This window comes from Staurois parvus, unplaced genomic scaffold (assembly GCF_062004578.1).
Source record: "Staurois parvus isolate SC_StPar_1 unplaced genomic scaffold, SC_StPar_1.0 ptg000758l, whole genome shotgun sequence".
Taxonomy (NCBI): Eukaryota; Metazoa; Chordata; class Amphibia; order Anura; family Ranidae; genus Staurois; species Staurois parvus.
This window is the reverse complement of record NW_028318554.1, coordinates 86,697-102,174: the sequence shown is the minus strand read 5'-3', so window position 1 is coordinate 102,174 and position 15,478 is coordinate 86,697. Positions and strand designations below refer to the sequence as shown.

The window sequence follows — 15,478 nt, the reverse complement described above, 5'->3', positions numbered from 1 at the left end:
AAGGGGTGTACAATCTAAGGTCCCTAACTCACATTCATACATACACATACTAGGGACAATTTAGACCGGAGCCAATTCACCTACCAGCATGTCTCTGGAGTGTGGGAGGAAACCGAAGTACCCGGAGGAAGCCCACGCAGGCACAGGGAGGACATGCAAACTCCAGGCAGGTGGTGCTGTGGCTGGGGTTTGAACCAACGACCCTAGTACTGCCAGGTGGAAGTGCTAACCATTTAGCCACTGTGCTGCCCTATGTAGTCAATTTACACAGCGCTTTACACATATATTGTACATTCACATCATTCCCTAACCCTCAAGGGGTGTACAATCTAAGGTCCTTAACTCACATTCATACACACCCATACCAGCATGTCTTCGGGGTGTGGGAGGAAACCCACACTGGCACAGAGAGAATATGCAAACTCCATGCACGGGCAGGTGGTACCGTGGTTGGGATACGAACCAATGACCCCAGTGCTGCCAGGCGGAAGTGCTAACCATTTATCATAAGTAGATTAGGTGGTGTAGCGCTACGCCACCTAATCTACTTACGTTTCATCCATTCTAGCCTAGTTAGGTGTCAGCAGCTTCTTCGTTTTTATATCTTTGGCAGCGCATGACTCCACCCCCCTTTATTTAGGCTAACCATTTATCCACTGTGCTACCTAATCACAGCCTCCTAACCATAGCTGACAGGTGAAGGTGCCTCCTGATGTCCCACAAACATTATCAGAGTGCCCCGTCTGCCCAGGAATAGTCAGATCTCACAACTAGTACAGTATATAATGACTATAGACACCCGAAATCTGGGGTCGGCGATGATTGCAACTCCAGCTGTGGTGCAACTTCAAATCCCATCATGCCTGTGTCTCCGGGAGTTATTCCTGTGGATGTCAGTCTTGCAATGCCTGTTGGGCTTGTAGTTCCACAACATCTGGAGTGCCAAAGGCTCCCCAGCCTAAAGGATTACATGTCCTGTTACACTTATGCAGGCCATACATGGTTTGAATCCTGATTGAATTTTAGTCCGTAAATCAAAAAAGTCGTTCGCTCGGTAATCCGATGGCGCCATAAATGATTTCGACAATCGGCCGACCAAGTCATAAAGTTCACCCCATATAACAGGCAAAACTTCTGTTTCTTCCAGGTCACGGCTCATGCGCATATTCTTTGCGGAAAAACGATCGTACGATTTGATCATCACTGAGTCGAAAATCGAATTTTCCAACATGCCCAAACACCGAAAAGGGGAGGAACCACGAAAATCGGCCGGTTCCATTGGCCCACTAACAGAGCGATTGATTAAACTGCAAATAAACTGATTATTCTTGGGTCTGATTTTCGGATGAAAAATCGGTCGAATTTCGACCCGTGTATGGCGGGACTTACTTTGAGAAATACTTTGCAACAATAAACCATAATGGATGCCAACTGAAAATACACAACGGGGGGGGGGAGATTTACTAAACTTGGAGAACTCAGAATCTGGTGCAGCCACGCATGGTAACCAATCAGCTCCTAACTTCAGCTTGTTCTTTTCAGTATTGACAATAAAACCTGGAAGCTGATTGGTTTCTATACAGAGCTGCACCAGATTTTGTGCTCTCCAGGTTTAGTAAATAACCCCCAGTGAGTTAAGGTCCCCTTTAAATATTTCCACCACATCTGAAAGCCAGGCAACACAACACAGGGAAACTGTTCAAACTTGCAGCAAGATTCCACTTGTACATGTTAAAGAACGAGAAGAGAAGAGAAAAGAGAAGAGGAGAAAAGAGAAGAGAAGAGAAAAGAGAAGAAAAGAGAAGAGAAGAGAAAAGAGAAGAGGAGAGAAGAGAAAAGAGAAGAGGAGAGAAGAGAAGAGAAAAGAGGAGAGAAGAGAAAAGAAAAAAGGAGAGAAAATATTGGAAAAGACGCATACCTAGGACGGTTCTTCATGATCTGCCTTTAAACGCGAAAAAAACATTATAACCGAACAAAACCTTCAGAGAAGGAAAACCTTCCAGGACAAAGCAACCCGACGAGCAACAGCGAAAGCAGAACAGGAAGCGAAGAGCAAGACAGCGAGTAAAAGCAGACAAGCAAGAAGAAAGCAAAACAATGAGGGAGGGGAAGTGTGTGTGGGCTGTGTTGCTGAGTACTTAAAGGGACAGTATAGAGTATTTTCAGTAATTTACCTGCGCTTGGGACCAATACATTTAAAAATTAAATAAAAAATGTAATAAAAAATAAATATATGCGTATGATTCTATCTATATTACTGGCGTCAGCTCTAATAAGGGATTGGGAGTGATGCATTGAATTGGGATTGTTGTTTCATATAGTTTCACGTGTTGGGAAGGTAACACAACATTTGCACAGACGAGGCAGCGTCTAAAATAATAAATATGTATGTTCAGTAAGCACAAGTTCTGAGTAACAATTGCAGGGAATACAGTATGTACCTTTAGGCTCACATCTGTGCGGATCCTCATTCCTCTGTGCGGGTGGTGCGGTTGAACAGATTTTCATACGGATCCGCAGCGACACCACCCGCACAAAGGAATGGGGATCCGCAGGCGGGTGCTATTATTTCTAACGGCACGCCGTCCGCACTAGAAAACGCAACCGTACTGGGAACCTCGGCTGCGTTTTCGGAAGTAGTGCAGGGACTTCTTGTGCACAGGACTCCATTCAAATAAATGTTTATTTAAATAAAACCACTTCCTAAATAAATATACAAATTCAACTCCCCCACAGCACAATCAACACCTTCACCTCTGAAGATGTGTAAAATAATATAATACAGAAAATGCTACTAAATAGTTGAAAACTCCTCAATAACACACTACAAGTGAAGTCCAATCCCTAACAAGTCCACAAAATATAAACCATAGCCTTCCTGTGTAATCACGGTGAAACATTGTGTCCAAAGGAAATATAAATCCTTCCAACGATTTCCACGATAAATGTCCCCTCAAAAAAAAGAAAAACATCACATAGTGCATTATCTTTTATAATCTACATATAAACGTGTGACATCACTCAAGTGAGAATCCCATCAAAACTTTGCAGTGAAAAATTGTGAAAAAATTGTGAAAAAGAACTGTGCATCAAACGGGGAAACAACACTGTGTGTGTGAATCACTCTTCAGTGCCCAAACACAAGCCAACACAGTGTACACTTCTAATTATAGAAAGGAGTGGGTCCCCTTACAGTATTTTCTGGCGTATAAGACTACTTTTTATACTTTAAAATATACCCCAAAAATTGGGGGTCGTCTTATACGCGGGGTATAAAATGTGAACCTTGAGTTTGTTTGGGTCAAGCTGGCTGGATGTGCAGTAATGTACATACAGTATACCGCGCTGAGCCAAGCTGGCTCAAAACAAATGTCCCTATGAGAGATTAATCTGTCAGCCCGCTGGATGTGCGGTATATACAGTATACTGCGCTGAGCCAAGCGGTTTTAAAACGTACCGGTACGTCCCTACTGTAATCAGCCCGCTGGATCCGTGTATGTACGGTAGCTGCAGCTAAATACAGTATACACTGGGCCAATCACAGCGAGCGATGTACTCTACTAATGAATACAGAGCCTGCTCGGATTGGCTGAAGTTGTGACATCATCAACCCACCTCTCTGACTCAGCTAATCCGAGCAGGCTTTGTATTCATTAGTAGAATACATCCCTCGCCATGATTGGCCCAGTGTATACTGTATGTAGCCGCAGCTACCGTACATACACACATCCAGCGGGCTGATTACCGTAGGGACGTACCGGTACGTTTTGAAACTGCTTGGCTCAGTATACTGTATATACCGCACATCCAGCGGGCTGACAGATTAATCTCTCATAGGGACATTTGTTTTGAGCCAGCTTGGCTCAGCGCGGTATATTGTATGTACATTACTGCACATCCAGCGGGCTGTATATATACTGTATACTGTATGTAGCCGAAGCTGCCGTATTACCGCACATCCAGCGGGCTGTATATATATTGTATACTGTATGTAGCCGAAGCTGCCGTATTACCGCACATCCAGCGGTAATCATCTGATTTGGAATTTGATCCATATGATGAATGTCTTACAAATGCATCACAAGATGTCATTCATGAACTTATGATGTCAGAGGATGAACATGAGGATTTTGAAGGATTTTAAGTACCGGTAAGTCATAACCATTTCAATTAAAAAATCTGATGTTTTTAAATGGTGTTGCCTCGGAAGGGGGGTAGTCTTATACGGCGAGTATAGCCCAAAACCTGTTTTAACTGGGAAATTAGGGGGTCGTCTTATACACCCAGTCGCCTTATACGCCGGAAAATACGGTACTGATAATCCCAAATAATTACACCTATAATATAATCCAATAACTGGTGAGAAATGGCCCTCCTGTAGATCTCCACAAGGTGTATACAGTCTCCACGGCACTACCTGGATTCATCAGCCATAGTACTCCATGTGTCCCCATACACCTTACTCCATGCAGATGTACATATATGAGGGACAATAATAGCGTAATACCGCCGAGATAAATGCAATAATAAACTTTAATCAAACTGCTGACATTATTCCAGCCTTTAAAACCGCTTTCTATACAATAAAAGTAACCATTCTGGCATCCATGAAACGTCCAGGCTCTCACAGGTGATCCTTTCCCTTTTCCAAAATGGCCGCCGGTTCCCGTGTGCGCCTTGACGTCACTTCCCTTGACGCGTTTCCAGAAGGCAGCATTGAGACTGAGATGGAGCAATGCGCTGTGTCGAGGTCTCTCCCAAACCAGTATGGCCTGCAGGTAGATGACAAGCGGTTCGTAGCTCCCCAGGGTCCCCAGTAAGGTTTCCTTCACAGCTCGGATCTGTTCATCTCTGTCCCATGCAGTCGACCTTCGTCCTCCCCCGCTCTCCTCAGCCCCGAGCTCTCACCCTCCTTCAAATAAATGGGCTCCCGTGCCCACACGGCCGCATATATGTGAACCGGGGGTTAAAGCCCAACTCCGGGCAGGATTACAGGTTTAAACCAAACATTCCGCTTCCTTAGTAGGCCCTGCAAATTGTTTTTTATGATGGAGGAAGTCCAGATCCCGCTGTATTTTTGCACCACTCCAGCTGAAAGTGCTGCAGGTCTCATAGACCCCAGTGTTATGGTCACATCTCCGCCTACTTCTCCTCCTCACCGTTCACCAAACACACGCATTTTGTGAATGGCCTGGAGGAGAGGAGGGTGATGATGTGACCATAACACTGGGGTCCAAGAGACCTGCAGTACCTATAGCCGGAGCGGCCCGCAAGTTGTGCAGGAGCTGGACTTCCTCTGCTATACATACAAATGGATTTGCAGGACTCGACAAGTTCTTCATGAAGAAATAATATGTTCACCTAATTTAGAGCACATTCACACCAGGATGTAAGACCGATCGCCCCAAGTTTTTTTGTGCGTTCTCATAAACTGCATTTTAGGGCAACCCATTAAAGAATTTGTCAACCGAAAATGTCCTATTCCTGATCCGTGCCTGCTGGACCATGTACTAGTATGAAAACGCATCCTGTTCTCTTTGTATAGCTTCCTTGGTGTGAAATCCCTGGTGTTCCCGACACACCCTCTGCTTTCCTATTAAAAACTGGCCATACTAGGAATGAGGGCACAGCATGGTCAGTTCCCTGACTGTCCTCTTCTCTTAGAATAATCAGACTTGTCCTGAGTCTGATAGCCCCCCCACCCTCGACAGCCATTCACTGGGAAGACCAGCTGTTTCTCAACCCCCAGCTTGAGTTCCTTATGAAGCCGAGAACAGAGGGTATGTGAACACTTGCAAAAAAAAAAATGATAAGAAGATATTTGTAATGTTTTTTTATATCTATACAGAAATGTTCTGCCTTTCATTTCTATGTATTGTTATAATTTCTATTAACTAAATGGGTTTTTTTTTTTACAAGGTGAGGGTTCACAAATATTTTAACTTCAACGGGCTGCCCAATGCATGTAAAGTGCACAAAAAAGGTGATTTTTTAAAATTATGCCACGCCAAACTGCATGGTGCTGCGGTACCATGCGTTCTGGCGGTTGCAAACATTTGCTAGATATATGGGGGCGCCATTAACAATTAAAAGCCAGCATGTTTTTGTGTGGTGCGGGAAATCTCACCATTTTGCACATATTCCTGAACCACACCTGGATGTGGAAATTTTTGAAAAAACTACTTGTCCAGGGACTAAATTGGGGTCCCAATCCAGAGGCGTCCCTAGGGTTGGTGTCACCCAGTGCGGTAAGACGTGGTGTCCCCCCTCCAGAGAGGAAGGAGCGGTGCTGGTGTAACGGTAAAATGAGCGGTAAACCTCAGGGATGTGGAAATTTTTGAAAAAACTACTTGTCCAGGAACTAAATCGGGGTCCCAATCCAGAGGCGTCCCTAGGATTGGTGTCACCCAGTGCGGTAAGACGTGGTGTCCCCCCTCCAGAGAGGAAGGAGCGGTGCCGGTGTAGCGGTAAAATGAGTATCCCTTGAAGATATGTATCCCCTGAAGCAACTGCGCATGTGTTGGTTTCAGGCCAAAGAAGCCAATCTCCGACTTTAGCACAGAGCCAGCGATTGGCTTCTTCGGCCTGAAACCGGCACATGCGCAGATGCTTCAGGGGATACATATCTTTAAGGGATACTCATTTTACTGCTACACCGGGGTGGGGGCAGCTGTCACTTTGCCGGCATCCTGCTCCTGCACCCCCTGTGATGGTGTCACCTGGTGCGTCCCGCACCCCCCTGGGGATGCCACTGCCCCAATCTACTTGTCCCTCATGATAATCTACTTGTCCAGATAAAAAAAAATAAATTTGAACTAAAACAGTATTTAAATCCGAGGTGATTTAAGGAATGCCCGGGCTTTGAAAATCAAAAGGGGCTTTATGGTGACTTAAATGTGTAATAATGGTAACATTGCGCTGTTTATCTCCTCCTCCCCTCCCTGCCTGTCTTCAGCACCGCACCCGGGGACTAGCAGGGAGGAGAGAGACCTTGCAGTGTAGTGAGCACCGATTGGCTGCTCATCAGGAAAGGGGAGTGCCCGGCTTATCCTTTATCCCTTTCGCTGCAAGAGCCTTTTTGCGTGTTTTGCACATGTTTAAAAAATCATTTAAGGCCTGAATATTACAAAAAAAAACCCAAACGTGATATATTTTCTGAAAGCAGAGAGCCTAGAGAATCAAATACTGGTAGTTCCAATTTTTTATGTCGCATGATAATACCGCAAATTTTCAGTAAAAAATACAAGCAAGTTAATTTTAGGGCACAAAAAAAAGCAATACATTACCCTATTTTTTTGTAAAATATAAAAGACGAGGTTGCAGCGAGTAAATAGATATCCAACGTGTCAAACCTTACATTTGCGTGCGCTTGTGAAATAGTGACGAACTTCAGTACCCTATATTTTCTATAGGCGACACTTTTAAAACCCCTTATAGGTCATCAGTACCTATAATGCTACCACCTCCCTCTCACTCCCCCTCTCTGTTGGGGTCCCTCAAGGCTCTGTCCTCGGGCCCCTTCTCTTCTCCATTTACACCTCCTCCCTTGGCCAACTCATACACTCTCACGGCTTCAACTACCACCTCTATGCCGACGACACACAAATCTATCTCTCAACCCCCCACCTCACCCCCTCGGTCTCCGCCCGAATCACACACCTACTGAGCGACATATCAGACTGGATGTCGCTCCACTTCCTTAAACTGAACCTCTCCAAAACCGAGTTTCTTGTCTTCCCCCCAGCCTGGACCCCACCCCCCATTGACTTCTCCATCACATCCAACAACGCCACCATCAAACCCGCCCCGCAGGCCAGAGTACTTGGTGTCATTCTGGACTCCAACCTATCCTTCCAGCCCCAAGTCCAATCTTTAACAAGCTCGTGCCGACTCCACCTCCGCAACATCGCCAAAATCCACACGTTCCTAACCCCAGAAACCACTAAACAGCTCATCCACTCCCTCATCACATCACGACTCGACTACTGCAACTCCCTCCTCACTGGCCTGCCTCACCGCTGGCTATCCCCGCTTCAGTCCATCCTGAATATGGCTGCCAGACTCATTCACCTTTCCAACCGCTCCATCTCCGCCACCCCCCTCTGCCAATCCCTCCACTGGCTTCCGATTGCGCAACGGATCAAATTTAAAATCCTAACAATGACGTACAAAGCTGTCCACCATACTGCCCCGAACTACATCACTAACCTAATATCCAAGTACCACCCAACACGCACACTCCGCTCCTCACAAGACCTCCTTCTCTCTAGTTCCCTGGTCTCCTCCTCCCATACCCACCTCCAGGACTTCTCCAGGGTGTCACCCATCCTCTGGAACTCCCTGCCCCAACCCATCAGATTATCACCTACTCTCCTCTCCTTTAGGCGCACCCTGAAAACCCATCTCTTCAGGGAAGCCTACCCCACCCCCTGCTAACTTGCCGACCTCCTCCACTCTTCCTACCACTCCATCCCCCACAGCTATCTCCTCCTGTGCCACCATCCCCTCCCTCCTAGATTGTAAGCTCGAAAGAGCAGGGCCCTCGATCCCCTCATGTTTTGCATTGTATTGGTATTGTTCTGTCACATGTTCTGTCCCCCTTTGTAATGTACAGCGCTGAGCGAACTATTGGCACTTTATAAATACTGTATAATAATAATCAGTATATTGTACGGAGGAGGTCTCATGCTAGAACTATTGGGCTCATTCTGGCGTGTGCGGCGATATGTAACGCGTATCGCAATCAACGGTTTCATGTGTAGGCTCCCCAACGTGTGCTTTTACGTTTGTACGTGCGTATATGTGGAGGGGTCTCAATTTGGGGGGGGGGGGGGGGCTGGGGAATGTTATGTGCTTGGGTGTAACTTTGATGTTTTACCATTAAAAAAAAAAATTTTTTTTTTTTTTACTTAATTTTTGTTTTTTTCATCACTTAGGGGACAAAGTCCCCTATGTAATGATTTTTGGTGTCAGTTTTTCTTTACTGAGACATCCAGGGTCTAAAACACCCTGGATGCCTCCCCTGAATGTAATGCAGTGCACATCGCACCGCATTACATTCTTTCCCAGCCTTACACGTCACTTCCGGGTCAGGACAAGAAGGGTAGGAGAGTGGATGTGTCCGTCTCCTCCCTCCCCTCTAGCTGATGGCTGTGAGCCGGTCCCAAGCCCGCAGATGGGCCAGCGGAGCCCAGGAGACAGTGGGTGGTTCACGTGGGGGAGCGGAGTCTGGCACTGTGTGGAAGCAATTGGCGGCAGCGCTGAATGATTCCACCTGACAGGTGAGCCCTTACCCGCAGCAGGGCTGAAGGATAAACGACATGTCCCAGGCATCGTCGGGCGATAAAAATTCAACATCCCTGACGGGGTTCGGGCTTTAGGACTCCATTCACACTTGAGCTACGCATCTTTGGTCATTTTGCTTGGATCCTTTTTTAGTTTTTTTACACGTTTCAGGATTAAGCATTTTTTGTGCTATTTTTAAGTCAATGGAAAGCTAGTTACTAGGAGCTAGTGCTCCCATCATAGTCTATTGGGGTCAAATCACATGACTCTGCCCTAATAGAACTCCGTGTACTTGATCAACTGAGAAGCGACACTATGCTCAGGTGTGAACGGGCAATACTGAACTTGAAAGTCCCGGTTTGGAGCACTGAAACATTTCTGGTGAAGCCTCAAATTACTGAGGTGTGAATGGGGCGCAAAATAAACTTCTCTATTCCACCTCCATCCCTCTTCAATTACATCGCACTAGCAACCCCACACCACAGAGCTGCGTTCTGTGCAATGTTTATCCCACCCTGGGGCCATGAGCAACTTCAGTGTCCATTACAGCTCCATACAAGTCTATGAGGGCTCACTTTACAGGTGTGGCTATTGAAGTAAGTGTTACTATAGGGCAGTGTTTCTCAATTCCAGTCCTCATGGACCCCCAACAGGTCATGTTTTCAGGATTTCCATTATTTTGCACAAGTGATTTGATCAGTTTCACTGCCTTAGTAATTACCACAGCTGTTTCATCTGAGGGAAATCCTGAAAACATGACCTGTTGGGGGTCCATGAGGACTGGAGTTGAGAAACACTGCTATAGGGTATGTCGGGGGCTGGGGTGGAGGTTGTCAGCGCAGGTTAGTTCAGGGGAGGGAGGTGTCCTTTAAATTATTTTATGTCAGTTTAATCTTTTCCATCATTTTTTGTTGCAATAAATATGTAATTTAGCCACCAGAGTGAAGACAGATCCAACAATAGAATATTCCAGGCTTCCCGTTGAACAACTGTGGAGCTATCAGTCACATAGGGAGTACCTGGCGTTCAGCGGATCACATCCCACACACTTGCAGCAGGATAATCATCAGTACAATACAACCTTTGTGTAGCACAGCAAAATGAAACACAGAGTATGTTTATGTAATGAGCTCATAGGGCTGCTCATATTTACATATAGAATGGTGAACCGGATAGCGTATGTACTCTCCAGCGCCTCAGGATATGCACAGCCAAAAGGCATCAACAGCGAGGCTCTTACTTCACTTTCCATTCATCATACATCAGCATCAGAGGTTGGTCATCAGCTCTGAGGAAAGGGATTCGTCCCCGAAACGCGTCAGCCATTTGACCGCACTGACAGTGAGAACACCTTGCCCACCGTTGTGGCCATTGTCATTTTTCTATGCTTTTTAGATACATGCTTCGTCTGTGAGTATGTTTTTATGATTTAATTCCTACAATAAACCTTGGATAATGCACTAGGTGTGTGCGCCACCTGTTTTCTCTCTATAGAATGGTGAACCATATATTAAAAAGGAATCTCTTTTACATCTACATAAAAAAATTAAATGCTTCTCTATCTTGGGAATATCTGCGGTTTGTGCTGTCTCGTTGGGGTTTCGGGGATTCTATTCTCTCTTGGATTCAGGCCTTGTATTCCTTTCCTTCGGCCTCCGTTAAATACGCTGGGTATTTCTCGGATCCCTTTCCTGTTGGGCGAGGGACGAGGCAGGGTTGCCCGCTGTCCCCAGCGCTCTTTGTCCTGGCGCTCGAGCCACTGGCTTTAGCGCTCCGGACCAATTGCAATATATCGGGGGTTCCATACGCGGGACAGGAGTTTAAGCTGAGCCTCTTTGCGGACGATGCCCTCTTGACCCTTACTAATCCTCTGACGACGCTTCCTAACTTGCAACGAGTTCTTGAGCGCTTCTCCTTGATTTCGGGTCTATGTATCAACTTGGATAAAACCGTCGCTCTCAATATTACTTTGGCTTCAGATTTGGTTTCGCGCCTACAATCCCACTTCCCTTACCGGTGGGCTTCCTCTTTTCTGGAATACTTGGGCATTCGCTTGACCCCCACCTATGACTCCCTTTTTGCTGCAAATTATTATCCTTTGCTTAGCTCTTTATCTTCTCTTATGCATTCCTGGCAATTTCCGCACCTGTCTTGGATAGGACGGGTTCATTCAGTGAAAATGACCATCTTGCCGAAATTGTTATATTATTTTCGCACCCTCCCGGCGCGGGTTCCCCCTCACTTTCTTCGGTTGCTTCAGGCGAAGTTTATGCGTTTTATCTGGGCCGATAAACACCCCAGAGTCTCTAGAAATACGCTCTTTGCTCATAGACTCCAGGGTGGTCTTGGGGTACCCAATGTAGCTAAGTATTATCAGGCGAGCCAGATTGCCCCGCTGTCTATGTTGCACGCTTCCTCCGATGTTCCTCTCTGGGTCCTGCTGGAACTACCTAATTGTGCCCCTATTGCACTGTCGACACTCCTATGGCTTCCCCCTGCCCTGCGCCCTATGGCGCTGAGTCCGATGTTGCTCCATGGCCTACAAGTCTGGGACTCGGTACGTTACTCCAGTGGCCTGATGTCACCCTTTTTGCCCTTGCTTCCAATCGTTAACAACCCTCTTTTCCCACCGGGTCTAGATTGCCCGAGGGCATTTTCTTGGTGGGTGGCTCATGGTTTCTCACAGGTGCCACACTTTTTGATTTTTCAGTCCTTTCCCGCCTGGAATGTCCTTCGGGAGTCTCGGGATGTTCCCCCAGCGGAATTTTTTCGGTACCTTCAATTGCGGCACTGGCTACTTTCGCTGAGAGCCACTTCTGCTTTCCCATATCAGAAATCTGCCTTTGAACGGCTTTGCCAGCAGCACCCGGGCGCCCCGGGCCTTATCTCCCTTCTTTACGCAGCTTTGAACAGACGCTCGTCTCACACTTCTCTTTCATATGTTGTTCAGTGGGAACGTGACCTGGGAGTGGCTGTGGATCCGGAGGACTGGAGTAGGGCCTGGTCACTCATAGCTAAATGTTCATTTAATACGACCACGCTGGAAGCAGCCTACAAGGTATTGTTCCGTTGGTACTGGGTTCCGGCTCGTCTGGCCCAGGCTAACCCTGCCTGTAGTGATCGATGTTTTCGGGGTTGTGGCCATCGTGGCGATGTACTGCATATCTGGTGGTCATGCCCGAGGTTGGTTCGTTTTTGGTCTCGTGTGTTTGGCCTCCTTTTCACTTTGTTCCATCTCTCCATACGCCTGGATGCTCGGTATGCTTTGCTTCATTGCCCCATACCGGGCCTCTTGGCTCGTCAGCAGCGGTTGGCTTCCTATTTGTTTTTATCGGCTACTAGGACAATTGCTCAGGCCTGGAAGAGTCCGTTTGTACATTTCCAGGGGGTGCGGGATCGTATGACTACTATGATGCTCAACGAACAGATGTCGAGTATATGCAACGACTCTCAACATAAATTTTTGAAAGTATGGGAGCCGTGGTTGCAATACGCCTTTCCCACGCTCCCCCCGGCCAGTGTGGGGAGGTAATGGAGTTTGGTATTGGCGCTCGTGGACCCCTGCTCTTTGGTTTTTTTTGTTTTTTGTTTTTTTTCCCTTTCTTCTCTGCTCTTCTTCTCTCCTTTTCTGTTTGTTTTGATGTGACAGTGGACAACTGTCTTTAGTTGCGATAGTCAGAGTCTTACTGATGTTATTGTAACCTATGTGCCATTGATAGCCCCTGCGTGGGCATACCTTTTGCCTTATTGGAATTAGAGCATTGTCTGCTCTATTATGCCTTTTTTATTGGTGCAATTGATAGCCCCTGCGTGGGTGTGTTTTGTTGCCTCTGTTTTATACTGTTTAAAATTAATAAAAACCATTGAAATACAAAAAAAAATTAAATGCTATATACATTTTTTAAAGTGATTGTAACGGCATATTTTTTTTTAAATAACAAGCATGTTATACTTACCTGCTCTGTGTAATGGTTTTGCACAGAGCAACTCTGATCCTCCTCCTCCCGGGTCCTCCGCTGGCGCTCCTAGCTTCTCCCCCCAAAGCTGTTTGCTATTGGGGCACTTCTGTATGCTCGCTCCTGAGGCAGCTGTGTCCATACAACACACAGAGCAGGGCTCGGCCCCAACCCCCTCCTCACTGACTGTGATTGACAGTAGCAGGAGCCAATGAGTAATGAGAGAGCCTCTGCTCTCATGCACATCACTGGATCAAGACCCGGCTCAGGTAATTATAAGTAGTGAGGGTTCGGGGAAGAGTGCTGCTTGCAGCTTCTGCCTTTAGAACCACTTTAACCACCTCCCGTCCGGCCGTTGTATATAAACGACCGGACGGTGGCAGTGCAGGGTCGGGTGGCCGTTTATAAATGGCCTCCCCGCACCCTGCTTGTGCGCGCTCCCTGGGAGCACGCAGCACCGCGATACGGTGCCGGCTGTGTCCTATGCAGTGAAATTTCGGTGGGCGAAATATATCGGCCGAAAACACCCCTTTCGACCGCTGGCCAATATGAAAAAAACCACTGATACAGGTGCCCAAAAAACCTGCTCCTCGCTGCAACCGGTAGTTCTCAGCCTTACCTGAGAAACCATCGAGTGATCTCGGCGCTGGGCATAGAGATGAATGAAGGAAAGATCCCTCCACTCATCTCTATGCCCTTGGAGGACCGGAGCGATGTCACTTCTAGTTCCATTTTTTTTTTAACCCTCCCTGGCGGTATTCCTGAGTGTAGCTCAGGGTTTAGTTTCAGTACCAGAAGCGGTAACCCCGAGCTACACTCGGGAATACCCAGCAGCATTGGTCCGGGATCCCTCCAGCACTTACCTTGTCCTGCGCTCCCGCCATGTTCCCCCTGCAGCGTCCCCGGCCATCTCCTCTGGCCGATGCCGGCATCTGTATTCAGAACCGGCAGGAGTTTCAAAATGACAAAAAGTGACATTCACTAAATCCACTAAAATCACATAGTATAACATTCCTGTATCAAACCATTTCACATACATTTTGTCCCGAGTGCTTTGTCCTGTGCCCTGCCTGCATTTTTACTGTTCTTTATGCCTGGAAACTGAGAAACGTCCATGGCGTCCAAAAAGAGTCCCTCTAGGTCAAAAGCGGTTTTAGACCGGCTAGAGAACAGCGATAGTAAATCAGAACCACTTGCAGAATTGAGTGATAATGATTCGTGGGGGAAATTCCTCATCAGACACTGAAAACGATTCTATGATTTTGCTCAGCGATGTGCGAACTTGGCGCTCTATTTCACATTTCAATGTTTTTGGTTTGAATATATTATTGAATTAAATGTATTATTATCATATTATTATTTATGATTATTATATTATAATTTATGATTTCATGTTTCAAATTTTATCATCCCCGGGATGTTTACTAGACTCTTGTTCGGACAGATTTCGGTGAGTTATTCTTAAAAATTACAGCCTACAATAAAAAAAAAACATATTTCCATGCAAAAAAATGTACCGCTTTGAGCACAGAAATATGGACATAATCAGACCGCTAGGGAGGTTAAAGCACTAGGTCAATGCTTTTTATTTGATCCAATGCTTTACATTGCAGAGGAGAGATGTGGGGTCTTATTGACCCCATATCTCTCCATAAAGAGGACCTGTCACTAATTATTTCTATCACAAGGGATGCATGCATTCCTTGTGATAGGAATAAAAGTGATTAAACATTTTTTTAAATAGACAGTGCAAAAAAAAAAAACAAAACATTAAAAATACATTTGTTTGAAAAAGAGTTTAAAGTGCCCCCGTCCCCCCATGCTCACACGTAGTGGTGAACGCATGCCCACATATGTAAATTATGTTCAGGGGCGGACTGACCATTCGAGCTCTCAGGCTCTGCCCGAGGGCCCGAGGTCAGTAGGGGGCCCCATGAAATGTCCCTGGTACCTTTTATGGGCTTTTTTTGAGTGTGGGCAAGGACACGGGGCCCCATGATCCCCTATTGCCCGGGGGCCCCATCAGTTGTCAGTCCGCCCCTGATTATGTTCAAACCGCACATGTGAGGTATCGCCACGATCGTCGGAGCAAGAGCAATAATTCTCACACTAGACCTCCTCTGTAACTTTACATTGCTGACCTGTAGAAATTTTTAAAGCATCACCCATGCAGATTTTTAAGTACCGAAGTTTCACGCCATTCTACGAGCATGCGCAATTGTAAAGCGTGACATGTT

At 46.4% G+C, this 15,478-nt stretch overlaps 1 protein-coding gene across 2 annotated transcripts in view; it reads right to left on the bottom strand.

The window, feature by feature from the left end:
- Positions 1-15,478, bottom strand: part of CASP2 (caspase 2) — a 90,278-nt gene that overhangs the window by 58,762 nt on the left and 16,038 nt on the right. Inside the window, exon 1 of one of the 2 annotated variants that reach the window (XM_089654354.1) lies at positions 1,919-2,075. The exons of the other annotated variant lie outside the window; for it this stretch is intronic. Coding sequence (XP_089510480.1) covers positions 1,919-1,935 — 17 coding nt within the window. The 5' untranslated portion in view covers positions 1,936-2,075. Of the gene's footprint in view, positions 1-1,918; positions 2,076-15,478 lie in introns of those variants that run through there. 2 annotated transcript variants of the gene reach the window in all.